The sequence below is a fragment of the Copadichromis virginalis genome, linkage group LG7, assembly GCF_057382275.1.
Source record: "Copadichromis virginalis isolate Kocher_CV1m ecotype Utaka linkage group LG7, C_Virginalis_male_GT1.1, whole genome shotgun sequence".
NCBI lineage: Eukaryota > Metazoa > Chordata > Actinopteri > Cichliformes > Cichlidae > Copadichromis > Copadichromis virginalis.
This window is the reverse complement of record NC_140624.1, coordinates 18849516-18865418: the sequence shown is the minus strand read 5'-3', so window position 1 is coordinate 18865418 and position 15903 is coordinate 18849516. Positions and strand designations below refer to the sequence as shown.

At 40.1% G+C, this 15903-nt stretch overlaps 1 protein-coding gene across 1 annotated transcript in view; it reads left to right on the top strand.

Annotated features, from left to right (window-relative positions):
* The window catches only part of plxnb2b (plexin b2b), a 147406-nt gene extending 132450 nt beyond the window's left edge, over nucleotides 1-14956 (top strand). Inside the window, exons 26-37 of the mRNA XM_085462344.1 lie at nucleotides 1311-1377; nucleotides 1810-1956; nucleotides 3102-3258; nucleotides 4090-4190; nucleotides 5615-5699; nucleotides 6109-6260; nucleotides 6503-6663; nucleotides 9250-9397; nucleotides 9585-9649; nucleotides 9778-9853; nucleotides 11275-11349; nucleotides 11928-14956. Of these exons, the coding sequence (XP_085318470.1) occupies nucleotides 1311-1377; nucleotides 1810-1956; nucleotides 3102-3258; nucleotides 4090-4190; nucleotides 5615-5699; nucleotides 6109-6260; nucleotides 6503-6663; nucleotides 9250-9397; nucleotides 9585-9649; nucleotides 9778-9853; nucleotides 11275-11349; nucleotides 11928-12032 (1339 nt within the window). The 3' untranslated portion in view covers nucleotides 12033-14956. The remainder of the gene's footprint in view (nucleotides 1-1310; nucleotides 1378-1809; nucleotides 1957-3101; nucleotides 3259-4089; nucleotides 4191-5614; nucleotides 5700-6108; nucleotides 6261-6502; nucleotides 6664-9249; nucleotides 9398-9584; nucleotides 9650-9777; nucleotides 9854-11274; nucleotides 11350-11927) is intronic.
* Nucleotides 14957-15903: the final 947 nt, after the last annotated feature.

Below are 15903 nucleotides of genomic sequence, written 5' to 3'. Positions count from 1 at the left end.
ATTTCCTAGTTTTTATACGTTTGTCGCACTTAAATGTTTCACATCATTGAACAAAATTAAATACTACAAAAACGTAACACAAATAAACACAAAATGCAGTTTCTAAATTAAGGTGTTTATAATTTGGGGGGGGGGGTCCAAACCTCTACATGGCCCTGCGTGAAAAAGTGATTGCCCCCTAAACCTAATAACTGGTTGGGCCAACCTTAACAGCAAGGTTGGGCCAACCTTGCTGTGGCATGACCTTTTTAAGGTCATGCCACAGCATCTCAATCAGATTCAGGTCAGGACGTTGACTAGGCCACTCCAAAGTCTTCATTTTGTTTTTCTTAAGCCATGCACATGTGGGCTTGCTGGTGTGTTTTGGATCATTGTCCTGCTGCAGAACCCAAGTTGTCTTCGGCTTGAGGGCACCAACAGATGGCTGGACATTCTCCTTCAGGATGTTTTGCTGGATAGCAGAATTCTGGGTTCCATTTACCACAGCAAGTCCTCCAAGTCCCGAGGCAGCAAAACAGCCCCAGGAATTTTTTCCCCTTAATAATAAACCTCTTCATTTAGAAACTGCATTTTGTGTTTGCTCGTGTTTGTCTAATATTTAAATTTGGTTGGTGATGTGAACCATTTTAGTGTGACAAACATACAAAAAAATAGGAAATCAGGAAAGGGGCAAACACTTTTTCCACACCACTATATATAAGCTCACCTTATGCAACTTCAGAGGCTCTGTAGTGTAGACTTTCCCCTTATCAACAAACACTATATAGACAAAAGTACTGGGCTGCATACATGATACACCTACAGGAGGCGCTCAACCATGGAAATCCTGCCAGGAAGCTCGCTGTGCACAGGGTTTGCTGATGTTAATGCCAGAGGAATTTTGGAAGTCTGCAGTTATTGAGTCAGCGTGCACCTTAGCAGTCAGCAGCCCTGCTCCGGTCTGCCACATTGTGGCTAAGTTGCTGTGGTTCCTAAATGCTTCCACTTTACAATATTATCATTTATTACTGCATGCAATGTCAAAGAGGGAAGAAATTTCACAAAGTGACTTATTGAAAAGGTGGCATGCTCTTACAGTGCCATGCTTGATTTTAGTGAACTCTTTCTTTCACACACATGACTGCATGGCTTGATTTTATTGGAACTGGAAAAACACCTGAATTCAAAGATTAAAAGGTGTGGCCCAATACCTTTATTTATACTGGTGTCTGTTTCATGCCGTGTCTCTTGATATTCAGTATTTTACACTAAATAAATACATTTTATTTTCATAATAAGAGTAAAAATAACTCAACAAATATGTTTTTCAGGTCAGAGACAGTGGTGGAGCGGATGCTGTGTAACTGGATGTCAATCTGCCTTTACCAGTTTTTGAAGGTAATGCAAGTTTTGGGTCACTGGAAATGATGCAGTGACTGACAGGAGATTGATTTGATTTGAATATTTTCTGGTTGCAGCTCTGATATGTTTTGATTTTAGTAGCTGTTCCGTGTTACAGTGAACTTTATGGTATAGACTGGTGGTCTGAAAAATATAGATGTTGTTCAATACATTTTTTTAAGGAGTGAATATACTTTATCAGTTATTTTAAAAAAAAGTATGATCACATGCTTCAATATTAAACTGTGGGCTTTATGGATTTCTGCATTTCTTTCATTAGTGCTCGTGTTGAAAGTGCCAATTTATTTGACTTTTAAGCTGCTAATCACAACAATTAGCTGCTTTACAACAGCTGTGTCAAGCTAAATGGTTTTGTGTGTGTGTGTGTGTGTGTGTGTGTGTGTGTGTGTGTGTGTGTGTGTGTAACAGGACTCTGCAGGCGAGCCCTTGTACAAACTGTTCAAAGCCATCAAGCACCAGATTGAGAAAGGCCCCGTGGATGTCAGAGTGAAGAAAGCCAAATACACCCTCAATGACACAGGCCTGTTGGGTGACGACGTTGAGTACTCTGTCCTGGTGAGATCGACGCACACACACTCACTCACTCTCTCTCACACACACACACAGAGACACACACGCACATGCACAAACACACACAGAGCACCCCTCACAGTCAGTCATAGAAATTCAGAAACTCAGCGTCATAAAAACTGCACACTCTGCTTCAAGATTGCATGGTGTTTTGTGCCTGGTGAGCAATACATACACACTGTGCAGTTGCCGTGGTAACCACACACCCCCCCCCCACCACCACCACCACCACCACACAAAAAAAAAAAGCCCTGAGGCGACTGCCCGCTTTTGTGTGACATCCATTTTCAGTGTCAATGTTCTCAGCTCAGAAACGACACAGCCAACACAATCCAGCGTAGCAGGGAAATGTGTGGCTTAGGTTAAAGTCCTACAAGTGGGAACAAGTATGGAGTACAAGCCACCTCCACAACCTCCCCTCAACCTCGCAGCCTACACCTGCTCTCCGTCCATTTGGGCAGCTTTCAGGAGTCAGGAAATGCCCGTGTGTCTCGTTTTGATATTGTGTCTCGGTAATGGAAGCTAATATGAACCCAGCTGTTTTTTGTTAAAGTCAGCACAAATAAAAAGACCCATGGGTAATGGCGTTGTCGAGGACAATTATCAAATTAGCGTGAGTTACACGTCTCCTTCTGTGATGGATTGCTTTCTGTGATTGAATTACATAGGGAGGAGGAAAAAAAAAAAACGCTTGACAGATTTCAAAAGCAGATGCATTGCTTCCTACTGGCTTAAATTTACAGCGTGCTACTCTTATGCACTTTATATGCAGCTGGGCTGATAGGGTTGCCATTGTGAGTGTATTCCCTGGCTCACATTTGAAAGCGTTGAATGGTCAGTTATTTCTAACAGAATTGGATGTGAGAGGCGAGGCGGGTCAGTTGGCTCCTGCTGAGCTTTGGTCATTAGCTGGCCAAAAGTCCTGTCAGGTGTCACCAATGTGTGTCTGTGTGTGTGTGCTTGTGTGCTTATAAAGCCCTGTTGCTGTGACAACAACATCCAAATAGAACTTGGCGTGGGTGGGTGCCTGGGTGCTCTGACCATGTTTGAATATTTCTGCATGTTTGTATTTTATTAACGTAGGTGCGCGTTATCAGCGTGAGGTATTAATGTGCGATTCTGTTTGTCAGACCTTGCAAGTGCTGGTTCAAGGCGAGGGGCCGGATGTTACGCCCGTCAAGGTGCTGAACTGTGACACCATCTCGCAGGTGAAAGAGAAGATCATCGAGCAGGTGTACAGGAACCTGCCATACTCCCAGCGGCCCAAAGTCGACAGCGTCACCCTGGGTGAGTAAATGACGGCCACCTAAAAAAAAGCAGATGAACTAAAGCAGGAACGTCTAGTAATGATAAATAATGTAACTGTTATTTCAGTCTTAAGTGAAATTAATTCATAATTAAATGAGAAGTGAGTTATCTGAGAGGGTGAATAATTATTTCATTTCACATGTATTCAGTATATTTTATTATTTTAATAAAACAGCTTTTTATTTCAGTTTGTGGAGTAAAAGAAACCAACTTAGCTTAGAATTTATTCATTGTCAGCAACATGAAGAAATCGTTCATCCCTAAACAAAGCTATGCTCGCTACTGTAATCAGAAACCTTGGGGAGTGACTTGAAAGGCTAAAGCTCCACAGACATTTTCTAACTTCAAAGTCATTTTTTTATTCCCACGCACGCTGTAGATCTCATTCCTTTATACATTTTAGATAAGCAGAGATCTATTTTCTTTCAGGCTAACTGCCTTGTATTTGGTTTTAGTTGTAAATGAAATGCAGACGGTGGTGGGCTCAGTTATGCAGAATGTGTTTGGGTGCAAACTTTTCTATTATGTTTCAATTATGCAGAAACTACTGACATGTGACTTCTTCACCCGAGTTCAGCCATATAGCTAACAGGCGAATTTAATAAATGCATCATTAAATCCCAAGAGATAACTGAGCAGATAGCTGCATTCGTTAAAGATCACATTATTACAGTGTAACCACAGGACAGCCGCATCCCAGGATAAAAGTAATTGAAATAATATAAAAAAGTATTTTATTTGAAATGTTTTACTCCCACAGCAGAGATAACTTGCGTTTTGAATAACGGTCTCATCCTGCCTTCATCACAGAGTGGCGCCCTGGCTCAACGGGCCAGATTTTGTCGGATCTGGACTTGACCTCCCAGAAAGAAGGCAGGTGGAAACGCATCAATACTCTGGCACACTACAACGTGAGTACTGCAAAAATTTACTATGCAGTAATAAGAATTGAAATTACAAAACCAAATGACTGGGGTTCAGTATCTGATGTAAATCAATGACCATTTAATGTGCATTCAGTTCGAATGTATAATGTAATTTATATGTAGAGTTTCTAAATGTATTTCTTTTCTTTTTTTTCCACAATAACAAAATGTTTATTTACCTTACTTTTTTACCACCAATTTATACCTAATCTCTCAGTATAAATAAGTATACCTATAAATACTTATTTATATATAAGCATTTAAACTTACCTTTAGGTAAAAATAAATTGCTGATACTTGTATCTTTGCATACTAGAAGTCTCTTCTCTTGGTTATGTCTTTCTATGCAATCCTACATTAAGCCATTTTAGTTTTTTCTTCCAAGTATTTTCTGCAATAAAAAAAAATTAGCAAGATGTATGGCAAGGACACAGCTTTCTGCTTACAAAGCCACATTGTAATGTGTTGTTTTGTCAAACCATATAAAATTGCAGTCATGCAACAGCTCACATGTGACCCTACCTGAGGAAACAAGATTAAGATTTCTTTTTTATAAAATATGTATGAAATACCATAGCAAGAGAAAGTAAATGTGCGATATGTTCTCAAGGATAACATTGGAAGCTTCCTTTTATCTTTTTATATGACTCTTTAGTTCAAGTCCAACAACCATCACAGAGTTTTCACTCTCCTTTCTATGCCAGTAACTACTAAGCTGTGTAAAAGCTAAGAGAAAAAAAGCTTTTATCCTTAAAGTGCTGCTTAAAGATTTCATCATTAACTTTCATGGAGTGTATAGGTGTTCAAGATAGATCATTTACGATAATGTTGGCCCAAAGAATATGCTATACAATAGCACTGTAATAAAATTCTTCACTTTTTGTTTTTATCACCTACAAAATTTAATTTCTTACCTGCGAGTCCCATAGCTTTCTCTTTGTTTGGTCTTGTTGGCTCTCAGTGATGACAGAATGCCACTAAATCTTCTTGGCACTGTATTGATCCACAGAAAATAAAGGTCACTCGTGAATATCCCCTACCTGTTCTGCTTTTCAGCCACTTAAATCCGCCTCTTTTAAAGGTGCTCGAGTTTCTTTCATCCTACCTGCTGTCTCGCTGTTGTTCTTAGACAACAGACCTGCTCCTATAGATTCATTGGCTGTGTCAGGGTAGCGCTATCACAGTATTTGTGGGGTCAATAATAGGTTGACGCCAAAGAAAATGGTCTGTAAATATCCCAATAAAGACTCACTGTTCGTGTCCGCTCATTCGCATTGATTAGGAATTAGATCTGGGTGCTAAAAGGCACTGCTGACCACAGTCACAGTAGCTATTAAATTCAAAGGTGTGTTAAGTTTGCATCGTTGTGTGTGTTGTCATCTAACAAAATGATTGACTGTACATTCCAGGTGCGGGATAACGCCACATTAGTTTTGTCCAAAGTGCAGCACACGCAACAGAACTATGACCAGAATCAGGAAAACCACGAGGAGCGTACGTATCTCTAAGTACACGCATGCCGTGCACATAAACACACACGTGTTGAACCCAGAAGGACACAGATGAAATGTGTACTTGAGAGTTCCTGCCTTTGTTTTGTTTCTCCAGGGTTTTTGTCCATATTCCCACGACCAATTAACATGCTAATACATGTTGTTTTATGTATAACACGCTTTGAGATTATGCAGAAATAGTATGTCCTTTTATCTTCAGCTTTTTTATGTACATTTGAGAGTATTTGATGGTTTAGCATTTCTTCTTGGATAGTCTCATTCAAATTCAGTAGACACACCCTCTCATGTTTTAATTTTAATCGTCTGAATGTTTTCTGTAAGCATGTGCATGAATAAATAAGAAGCAGAATTGTCAAAAGAAAGTTTACACCAGTGTTTTCCTCCAATAGGAAATGCTTTATTGGAAGATGATAAAGTGTTTCACTTGGTGAGGCCAACAGACGAACTGGATGAGACCAAATCTAAACGAGGAAGCATAAAGGACAAGTCGATGACCAAAGCCATTACAGAGATCTATCTAACAAGACTCCTTTCCGTAAAGGTACAAGAAAAAAACATTTATGCAATTATTACAGTAAATAGGGCACTGTTACACTGACTAAACAGTAAAATTCTGCTTTACAAACCAAGGTTTTTCCAAGTTAAAGCTATTTTGGAAAGAGCCGAAAATGCACAGTAAAAACTTGAATAGCTATACTCTCCTTGCAAATAGTTGTGCCTCTGGTATTTCTGGCTGCGCTCTGTGTCTCTGCCCTGTCTCACATTATTTGTGGCCCCTTTCAGGGAACACTGCAGCAGTTTGTGGATGACTTCTTCCGCAGCGTGCTGTGCTCTGGGGCAGTGGTCCCACCAGCTGTCAAATATTTCTTCGACTTCCTGGATGAGCAAGCGCTGAAACACAACAATGTGGATGAGGAGACTATCCATATCTGGAAGACGAATAGGTAAAACAACAGGTCGACTGCGTACACTAATGATCACTCTCAGAGTTCCTTTTTGTATGCTGTATGTTAGTATGTGGATGTACTCCAAGTATCAAAAGTACAAAAGTATTTGTTTCCGGCCTCATTCCATGAAATCAATCAGTCCACATGACTCCCTCAGAATAAGCATCAGACAATAACTATTTCTGTGTTACTGTCCCCTAAAGTACATATAAAGTACTATTTTTCCCCAGATTTTATGGGCCCGCATAACTTTATAAGTACAGGAGATAGCCACTTAAACTTTATTCTCACCTGAAAAGCAAATTTAAGCTCTTTTAAACACAGGAACCCACTCCAAGTGTTGCAATGTAAAATAAAAATCTTGTTTTTATTTGCCAGGATTTTTTTCTATGACCTACTTTATGCATCAGTATCAGAGAATATATCACAGTTTTTCCACTGCAGCAATTTATTGTCTAAGATTTAGAGTAACAGAAGAATCTGTGCCTGGGATTTATTTTTTTTATTTACTAGAGGACAATTTAAAAAGTGGATTTGGGGTCATTCTCAAGGGTTTTATCTGTATAATATTTTGGACGTAACACACTGATCAAATAGGTTTAGGTCCTAAAGAAGTTTTCCAATCCTTGCAATCAGAGCATGGAAAAGGGTGGCGATCACAGAGTGCTCCTCTGTGGCTCTATGCTCCATGTAGTCAATATAGATATCAGCCTTTGCCATTAAGGGATGTTAGATGGTCATTAGCAGCTAGTTCATTGTTGTTGATGTTTCCTTCCCTGAGAGGCATTTTTCCCCACTTGCTATTAACGGTATTTCAACCAAATGTGTATAATTACTACATCTTGTTCCCTCCTCCTTAATAGAACAGGAAATTATGCAGATAGTTTCATACATTTTGACAGTACCTTTTACCTAAATGTTTAAAGTAACATGTTGTATTAGTGGACTATGGGAAATCTTTTCATCTTCAGTTTAATTATAAAAAAATTGAATCAATATTTTCTCCCAAATTTGGACTGTTCATGTATTATTGCCATTTTTGCCGGGAGAGGGGGAAAGTATTTGCTTTCCCCCTCTTTCCTCTTCAGACCGGAACCATCTGAGCACTAAACTGATTGGCTGATTCAGTTAATCTTAATGCTTTCCATTAGATACAGGTTGTTGTTTTTTCATTTAAATCAGAAAACCAATGAGTAGCTATAACTCCCGAAAATGTAAAATAGTAAGAGCAGCTTTCTAGGATAATTTCGTCTTAACTATAGTGGTGCAGAAGTATGGCATAGTATGAAAAAATGCATCTTGAATGAAATACAAGGACCTCTCATTTAGATACGACTGTGGTATACAATTTCACAACCAGTCCACACAAACACAGCTATCCGATTTCATTCCCACCAACAGAAATCCCACTGCCTGAGACACTGTAACTCTCCAAGAAATAAAACTTACTTATCCCAGAATGGACAGAATACAAATGCCCAATTTCAACTTACTTAGTTTGCATTTGCAATCCCCCTGCTCCCATGTGACATTTAAGTGCATAAATTAGTGTCACGTCGGCTAAGGCTCAAGCATACAAGACGACGTGTTGCATGTAGATGCCGGTGATTGACGCAAGGCCGGCAAGAGAGCAGCCACACAAGGACAGAAGATGAGCGATTTAATTACTTACTACACTCCACACCACACTCTGCATCCGCCCGTTCTGTTTATCAAATCAACTGAGGGCCATGTACTAAATATGAATGTGTGTATGAGGCATAACAACAAACAAACATGGTAATTATGTCCCAAGCTAATTTAATTCTGTGATTATGACAACATTGCTATTTTTATGCTTCCATTGTATTCTCACGGCAGCCTTCCCTGGAGATATTACCAAACCAGTATGAATTTTATGCGGTGCATTTCTTCTCTCAGATGGCAGAAGACGTTCTCACCGATTGGGGAGGAGTGTTTTTTCCTAAACTATTGTATTTGGTTGTTCTTTTGAATGTAAAAGCTGATATGAGTTTGGAAGAAAGTCTGTGGAGTTTGTTTTTCCATTCAGGGGGGAAATTAGCAAGACCGTTCGAGCATTGCATTATGTAGTCTGGGCTTTAAGTTGTTAGGCTGCAGAGGAACCTCAGAGGTCAGCTGCTTTATCATTTCTAATCATTGTTTGTTAGAGTAGACAAGCGTCATTGGATGTTGCTTTGTGCAGATCCCTTTAGTTGTTAAAAGTCTTCAGAGATCATTTTTTTTCTTTTTCATTTAATTTTCCGTGAACAGCAATAGTTCTCACAGAGGTCAGCATCGTGTGAAACAGTAATATAAACTGACAGTCAAGGGTATTGTTCTGAATAAACTGACACCGACACGAAAGGCTTTTCTCCATCGCTGTTATTATCTTGTACTGCACTCAATTGCACCTCAGGCAAGTGCTCTCACACATGAAATGAAATGCCTCCCTGACTTAAATTAATTCATGGATGTAATGCGGTTGATGAGACACCCCCCCCCCCCCTGTTCTGAAACAATAATACCGATAACAACCAGTGATGATAGACTGATTTCTTGCCCCTCTTTTTAATACCCGTGCAGCCTGCCTCTGCGGTTCTGGGTGAACATCCTCAAGAATCCCCACTTCATCTTTGACGTCCACGTGTCTGAAGTGGTGGACGCCTCACTCTCTGTCATCGCCCAGACTTTTATGGATGCTTGCACCAAGAGTGAGCACAAACTCAGCCGGGTGAGTGGAAACGAATGGACAAGAGGAGGGAGGGGTGGGAGAATATGAGGTGGAGGAGTGAGGAGGAAAAAAGGAAGATGGGTGAAAAGATGGACAGAAGATGAGAACAAATTTGATTATGTGAAAAGGTTATAGGCACGTTAATTTAAAGTGCCATTTTCACTGAGTTGTATCCCTCCCCCTTTAGGACTCGCCAAGTAACAAACTACTCTATGCAAAGGAGATCTCCACCTATAAGAAGATGGTAGATGAGTAAGTACTGGCAGCACTTTCCATCTGTTATTATTGGAGACTGTAATACCTTTTTTTAAATATCAGTTAACATAATGGATCAATTACCACCTCTTGTCTACTCTTTATGTGTGTGTCTGTGTGTTTAGTTACTACAAGGGCATCAGGCAGATGGTATCTGTCAGCGACCAGGACATGAACACTCACTTGGCAGAGGTGTCACGGGTAAGGAATACATCTGTCATTTTTGAATAGAACACAATAGAGTAGAATATCTTCATTGTCACTGTAACATGTGCAGTTAATAAGTGCAGTGTCTATAGTGCAGAGATCACTCACAACAGTCATAAAACTAAATCTGTAAATTGCATTAAACTATATAAGAGATGGAAAAAAAACAACTTTTCTCCATTCACCTAAACTGCAAAACCCTCCATTGCACACAGCACAATCATGTGGACAATGCAGCATTTAATGCTTTTACAGCTCTGGGATAAATACTTGTCTTGCTGTTAATGTTGCATTCCATAAGGTTTCAGTCTAAAACATGCTTTTTAACATCCCTCGAGTGTGGGTATTGAACACATTTAAGATTGTTGGGTTTTTTGGTTTTGTTTTTTTTAACCAAATGCCCCCGGGGACTTAGTTATTGATATAATAAGTTAAGAAAAAGGTATTTCCTTTCTAAAGACGAACTGCCAACTCTTGAGCCACGATCGTGCCAAGATCGTGGCTCAAGAGTTGGCAGTTTGTCTTGTAATCGGAAGGTTCGAGCCCTGGCTCGGACAGTCTTGGTCGTTGTGTCCTTGGCCAAGACACTTCACCTACCGCCTACTGGTGATGGGCCGATGGCGCAATATGGCAGCCTCGCCTCTGTTAGTCTGCCCCAGGGCAGCTGTGGCTACAACTGTAGCTTGCCTCCACCAGTGTGTGAATGTGAGAGTGAATGAATAGTGGAATTGTACAGCGCTTTGAGGTTCTCAAAAAGCGCTTTATAAATGCAATCCATTATTATTATTATTATTATTATTAAAGCCTCTTTTGTACTGGCATGTCAACTGTGAGAGATTCATAGTCCACTTTCAAGTCCATAATGTTAAAATATTTTTTTTGTTCCATTTATTTTGGGTGTTTTTGTCTTTAATTGTCAGCAGATAGGATAGGGTGACACAGGAAACCAATGGAGAAAGTCATAATTGAATCATATTGCATTGATGTGGCATCCACATAACATTTTCCACAGGAAGGACTGTATGAAAATTGTATTTTTTACTTACTGCGCCAAGGGTGCACTTTGCAACTACATGCTGCTGAAAACAACAAAAGAGGAACTGGTGTATTTGTTTGCACTGTTGCCGAATTAACTCAAATGGTTTTAACCAAAAAGCATGTCAATAATTGACTTTCTTTATATTATAATATGAAAAACAGGATTTGAGTTTATGAAAATCTTTAGGATTATAACTTTAATGCCCGGTGGCATTACATATCAGCATTGTTCAGAGGCTTATTTATGTGTGTGCAGTAATTCTCATTTGCTCCGCCACAGTTTTTAAAGCCTGGGTGTAGTTTATTCAGCTGGGTCCAGGTTCGTGGTTTGGTTGGATTTCCACTTTAACCTTTAAATTTCTGTTTATGTTTTTCAGTCTCACACAGACAAACTGAACACACACGTGGCTCTCCATCAGCTTTACCAGTACGCCAGCAAATACTATGATGGGGTAAGAGGCCCTTCTTTTTCCTATCACACCCGAAGGAGGCTATTCCACTGAATGCACTACTGCCCACTATATTATTGGTTCTCCTTTTTTTTCTCTCTCTCTTCACTCTTGATATGCCAGAAGAGTGATTGTATGAAATTTTAATTGAAAGCATTTCTGTGGGATGTGAATTGGAAAATTGCTCTGGGAATTGATTTTTAAGAGTCCATTGTGCATTGCCACTTGAGGTCACGAAAAGGGGATAAACAAAACCTAATGAACAAGTTGGATAAACAAATGGGGCTGTCAGTCTCCCCTAAGTGGGACTCGCAAAGAATAACAGCTTATATGACGCGATTGCTGATGTCGAATAACACCATCTTCTCCTCCCACTCTCCACCCTTCTTCTTCTTCCTGTGCTTCTTCTCTGTCCATCCCCCTCCTCCTTGTTTCTTTGCTTTTCCGACATTACCCTTATGCCATCCTCTGTCCAACTCTTTGTCTCCTCTCTATCCTCTACACCTATTATACCCGACATCTCACTTTTTTTTTTTTACTGTCCTTCTTACCTTCCTTTTTTTTTTTTTTTTTTTTCCCAGATCATCGCTTCTCTGGAAGAGGACCCAGCTGCCCAGAGTAAACAGCTAGCCCTGCGGCTCCAGCAGATAGCAGCCGCCCTGGAAAACAAAGTGACTGATCTCTAACCCACTAAGTGGAGGGAGGAACCAAGGGAAGGGGGAATATCGCCAGTGACTACAGGGGCTTATTTCTTTCTTTTTTTTTTTTTTTAGTGAATAAATTCCAGAAATTAGGAAATGTGAGAAATGGGCGTGTTTATTGTACAACTTGGTACTGGGGTAATTTTCTGTTCTGTGTGAAGTAACAGACTAATGAAATGCAGCAAGAGAGAAGACAGGAAGAAAATGGTGGGTTACACTGTCATAGGTACGCCTTAAAGCTCACTTGCCAAACCTTAAAGGTCTGCGCACTCATTCATGCTTCACTGAATATTGCTCCCACAATGCAGTGCGGCAGAACTCTCTCTGAGATTTAAGCCCCTCTGTGGAGCACTGGCATAGGAGATAATCAGATGTTCAATTTCACTCTGTGTAAAAAAAAAAAATGGTTTTAAGAGTTGTATTATATATTTTTTTTATCGTGCAGTCTTTATGCGGAAAGCTTTATAAGAAAAAATATCTTTTTAAATGGATCACCTTGTGGTGCGGATAGTGTTTTTATTAGCCTGTGTATGCGTAGATGCCTGTGTGAAGTACTTGTGGAAAAAACAAAAAAGAGTGTGTGCTGCTGAATTTAAGTGTGCGTTTGGGTGGATTGCACGTGTGCGAATGTGTGAAATTGTGCGTGCACACACGGGATGCCTACTGTCAGGCGCGAGGGTGACAGGACGCCTGCTTTGTCGTTTTAATTCCCCCATACTCAGTAACACACTGGAGCCTGTGCTCTCAATGAGCTTTATGACAGAGACCAAAGGGTCCTCAAAAGGACGCTGGTTAATCTAGCAATGTACAGGCTCATATGAATGACAGATCACCAGGCGTTTCAGAAACATTTGAGTTATATTCTTTTTCTTTCGACTCGGATTTGGTTCCGGCTGGATTGCCTGTTGTGCTCGTGGAAATCGATAATAGCACAGTCTGTCTCCCTTTATTGTACAGTGCCATGAAACATTCCACTTCAACTAAAGCACAGAAGGACATTTAATACGTTTTAAAGATATTATAGTTAAAGACTGTGTTTAAGTTTTTTTTCCTTTGCTATATTGTTTTATTTTTATATACATATATGTATCAGCAAGAAGCAACCATTTTTCCTGCCACAGATTCGTGTCACTCATATTAGCCCTGCAATAATGTCAGTATACCATGAGCCACAATCAACAGTTGCATTTGCTTACTAAAGTAGCAGTTCAGCAATATGTTAGAAGACTATTCAAATTGTTTTATGCATTGCTCATGTTTATGATTTTTGTACCATATTTTTAGTATTACCCTTGTAATGTTCCAAATAGTCATCACGAATTCTGCCTCTACAGCTATGAAATAGCCTGTCGCTGATGTTAATAATTTAGATGAGATTCAGTCGGTACTTAAATGGCATGCTCTGAACAATTATCGTGGATTTAGCCTCTGTATGATGTCGGGGGAGGGAGGGGGGTTGTTTGGTTCAGTCGTGTACATAATTGTTATATTAATTGGGTTATTGATATGTCAGTGTCAGAACCGAGGTGTCGCCAGGGTAGGTTGGTTATTTCTTGGGCCATTAGACGCCGTCCCTAAATTGTAGGCCTTGCTGTTGACAGATGATTTAATTGTACTCGCTGTATCTGATCATGGGTGTGTGGATTTGACGGCGCATGAAGCTCTCCACAGCCCCAAGAATGTTAATGATTCCTGCCTTCGCTAGAGAGAGGTGTGCACAGACCTCGAGCTTGCCTGCCTGCTGTCTCAGCATGGCACCCTGGCATCCCGACCAACAGCACTTGGCACTGCCCACTCAGCGCAGTGCAGAGTGGCACTCTGTATAATGGAATCAGCAGGGGAGGCTTTTGATCTTAATTGCATGCCAACTGCAGGCTCCATCCTTGTCTCCGGTGTTGTTTACTGCTGAGTCCTTTCTTACTGACAGAGTTGATGCAAGAAGCTTCTTTCAGAGCCTTTCTTTCACCAAAAATGTGCCTTATATAGGATATTACATATATTGTTTCTAAGTTATTCTACTGGTAACCTAGGTGACTATGATGATGATAGTGATATAGACACAGCAATGTATTTGGACTTGTGATCTTATGTGTGCTGTCTCAAATGCTAGATGCCCTGCTGCAGCCATTTGCGTGCCAATAGGCTGAAGATGTTTCAGTAAGATTTATTTTATGGTTGCAATTTTGACGTGTGCATTTCCTTTGGGTGTCTGTGGTGTGTGCTTAGTAGGACTTTGGTGGGTAAGGCAAAAAAAGAAAAAAAAAAGCCAAACTGATTAAATGTAAAACAGTGGCCAATGTGATTTGGGTTTCCCTTGAAAATGTCTGGCATTCCTAAATTAGTCTGAAGCCAAAAGGTTATCCTTATGTAGATGGATATGCGCAAAATTGTTCCAGTTGTGTTCATTTTTTGCCCTGTGTTTCTCAGCTGTTCCACAGTGTGTACGATAAATGACTATCTATACTCGACAAATGACCGTTCTTACTGCTGTGCAGTTATTATTTTTATTTCTCGTTTCCTATATCATATAAATCTTTGTAAAACGCGTTGAAATACTGTATTCTAACTGTATAATCCTATGCATTGAGTCCTGGGACAAAAATAACAAAAGTGAAAAAAAAAAAACCTGTTTGTGCAGTTGTCGAGACCTTTTTTTTCCCCCCATTTTGAAACTTGTGAATGTGCTGTGATGATAAAAGAAACTGGGACGCTCCATTTTCAGTACAGGACCATTAACGGAAGCCAACGTTTTCCTTCACATCCGAGGCAGCTCAGAAGATTCTTGATCTTGTACCTGATCTGGTTGTACTGGATGAACTTAATTTTACAAAAGTTGTGTGTGGACGGAGGGTTACAGGTTTCATCATACACTCCTCCGTTAATAAACTCAGAGACATATACGCTCTTCATATCTGCTGTGTTTCTTTCACCTTCAGCATATTGATTTGCTTCAATTTGACACCCACCTCTCACGAATAATGCATGAGAAACAATCACCTTGGATGATAGAATAGCTTTTTCCACTGCTGAAGGAAACTCTCTTTTGTGCAAGTCTTTGGTATTCCTGCATGACCTTATGAAGACAACATGCACAGGCAAGAGTAATGGTGGGGTTTCTGAAAATTAAAACCACCATAGCCCTATTTATGAAGAAGAGGACCAAGTGTCAAAAGCTGACAGTTTTTTCCCCCTTATCACACATATTCCTTCATATTATGACCCCAAACGACTTTGTTGATAACATCAGTTGATATCATCAGTCTTCATATGCAGTGTATCCTATGATGGCTGATGCTTTTTTCCCCCAAATGCCACATCAGGTTCCTGTCACAAGGCTCGGAATACAAACTAGAAGCCAAGGTCTGGCTTCATGAAATGAGTTGATAATATAAATAGCCTCGCCGCATCTCTGTCATCGGCGGTGAAGGTTGGAAAAATTGCGGCAAAAAACATTAATTAAGTACTGACAGCTAAGAATGAAATTGGAAAAAAGAAAGATGAAAGGCAAAATTGCCTCATCGGACTGCTTAACAAACCCAGACGCAGGGGTGGAGATATCAAAGACAGACTAGGAGCCTGCACGGGCCATCTTCGAACCGGGCGGATCACTGATGCAGCAACAGATAGAGCAACTTCAAGGGCTGCTGCCAAAGCAAGAGTGATTACACTTGATTATCGCAAGCACTGCATTTTGTACACTATCCTTGATCACTTGTGAGAAATCAAAGGCGATACAGTACTTTATATTCCTATTAGGACACGCGCCTTACATCATTTTGGGATTCAACATTATTTGCCGCGCACAGCGCTTGTGATAAGATTTCTAAATAACCATGCCCTTCACTGTCTAGAAATC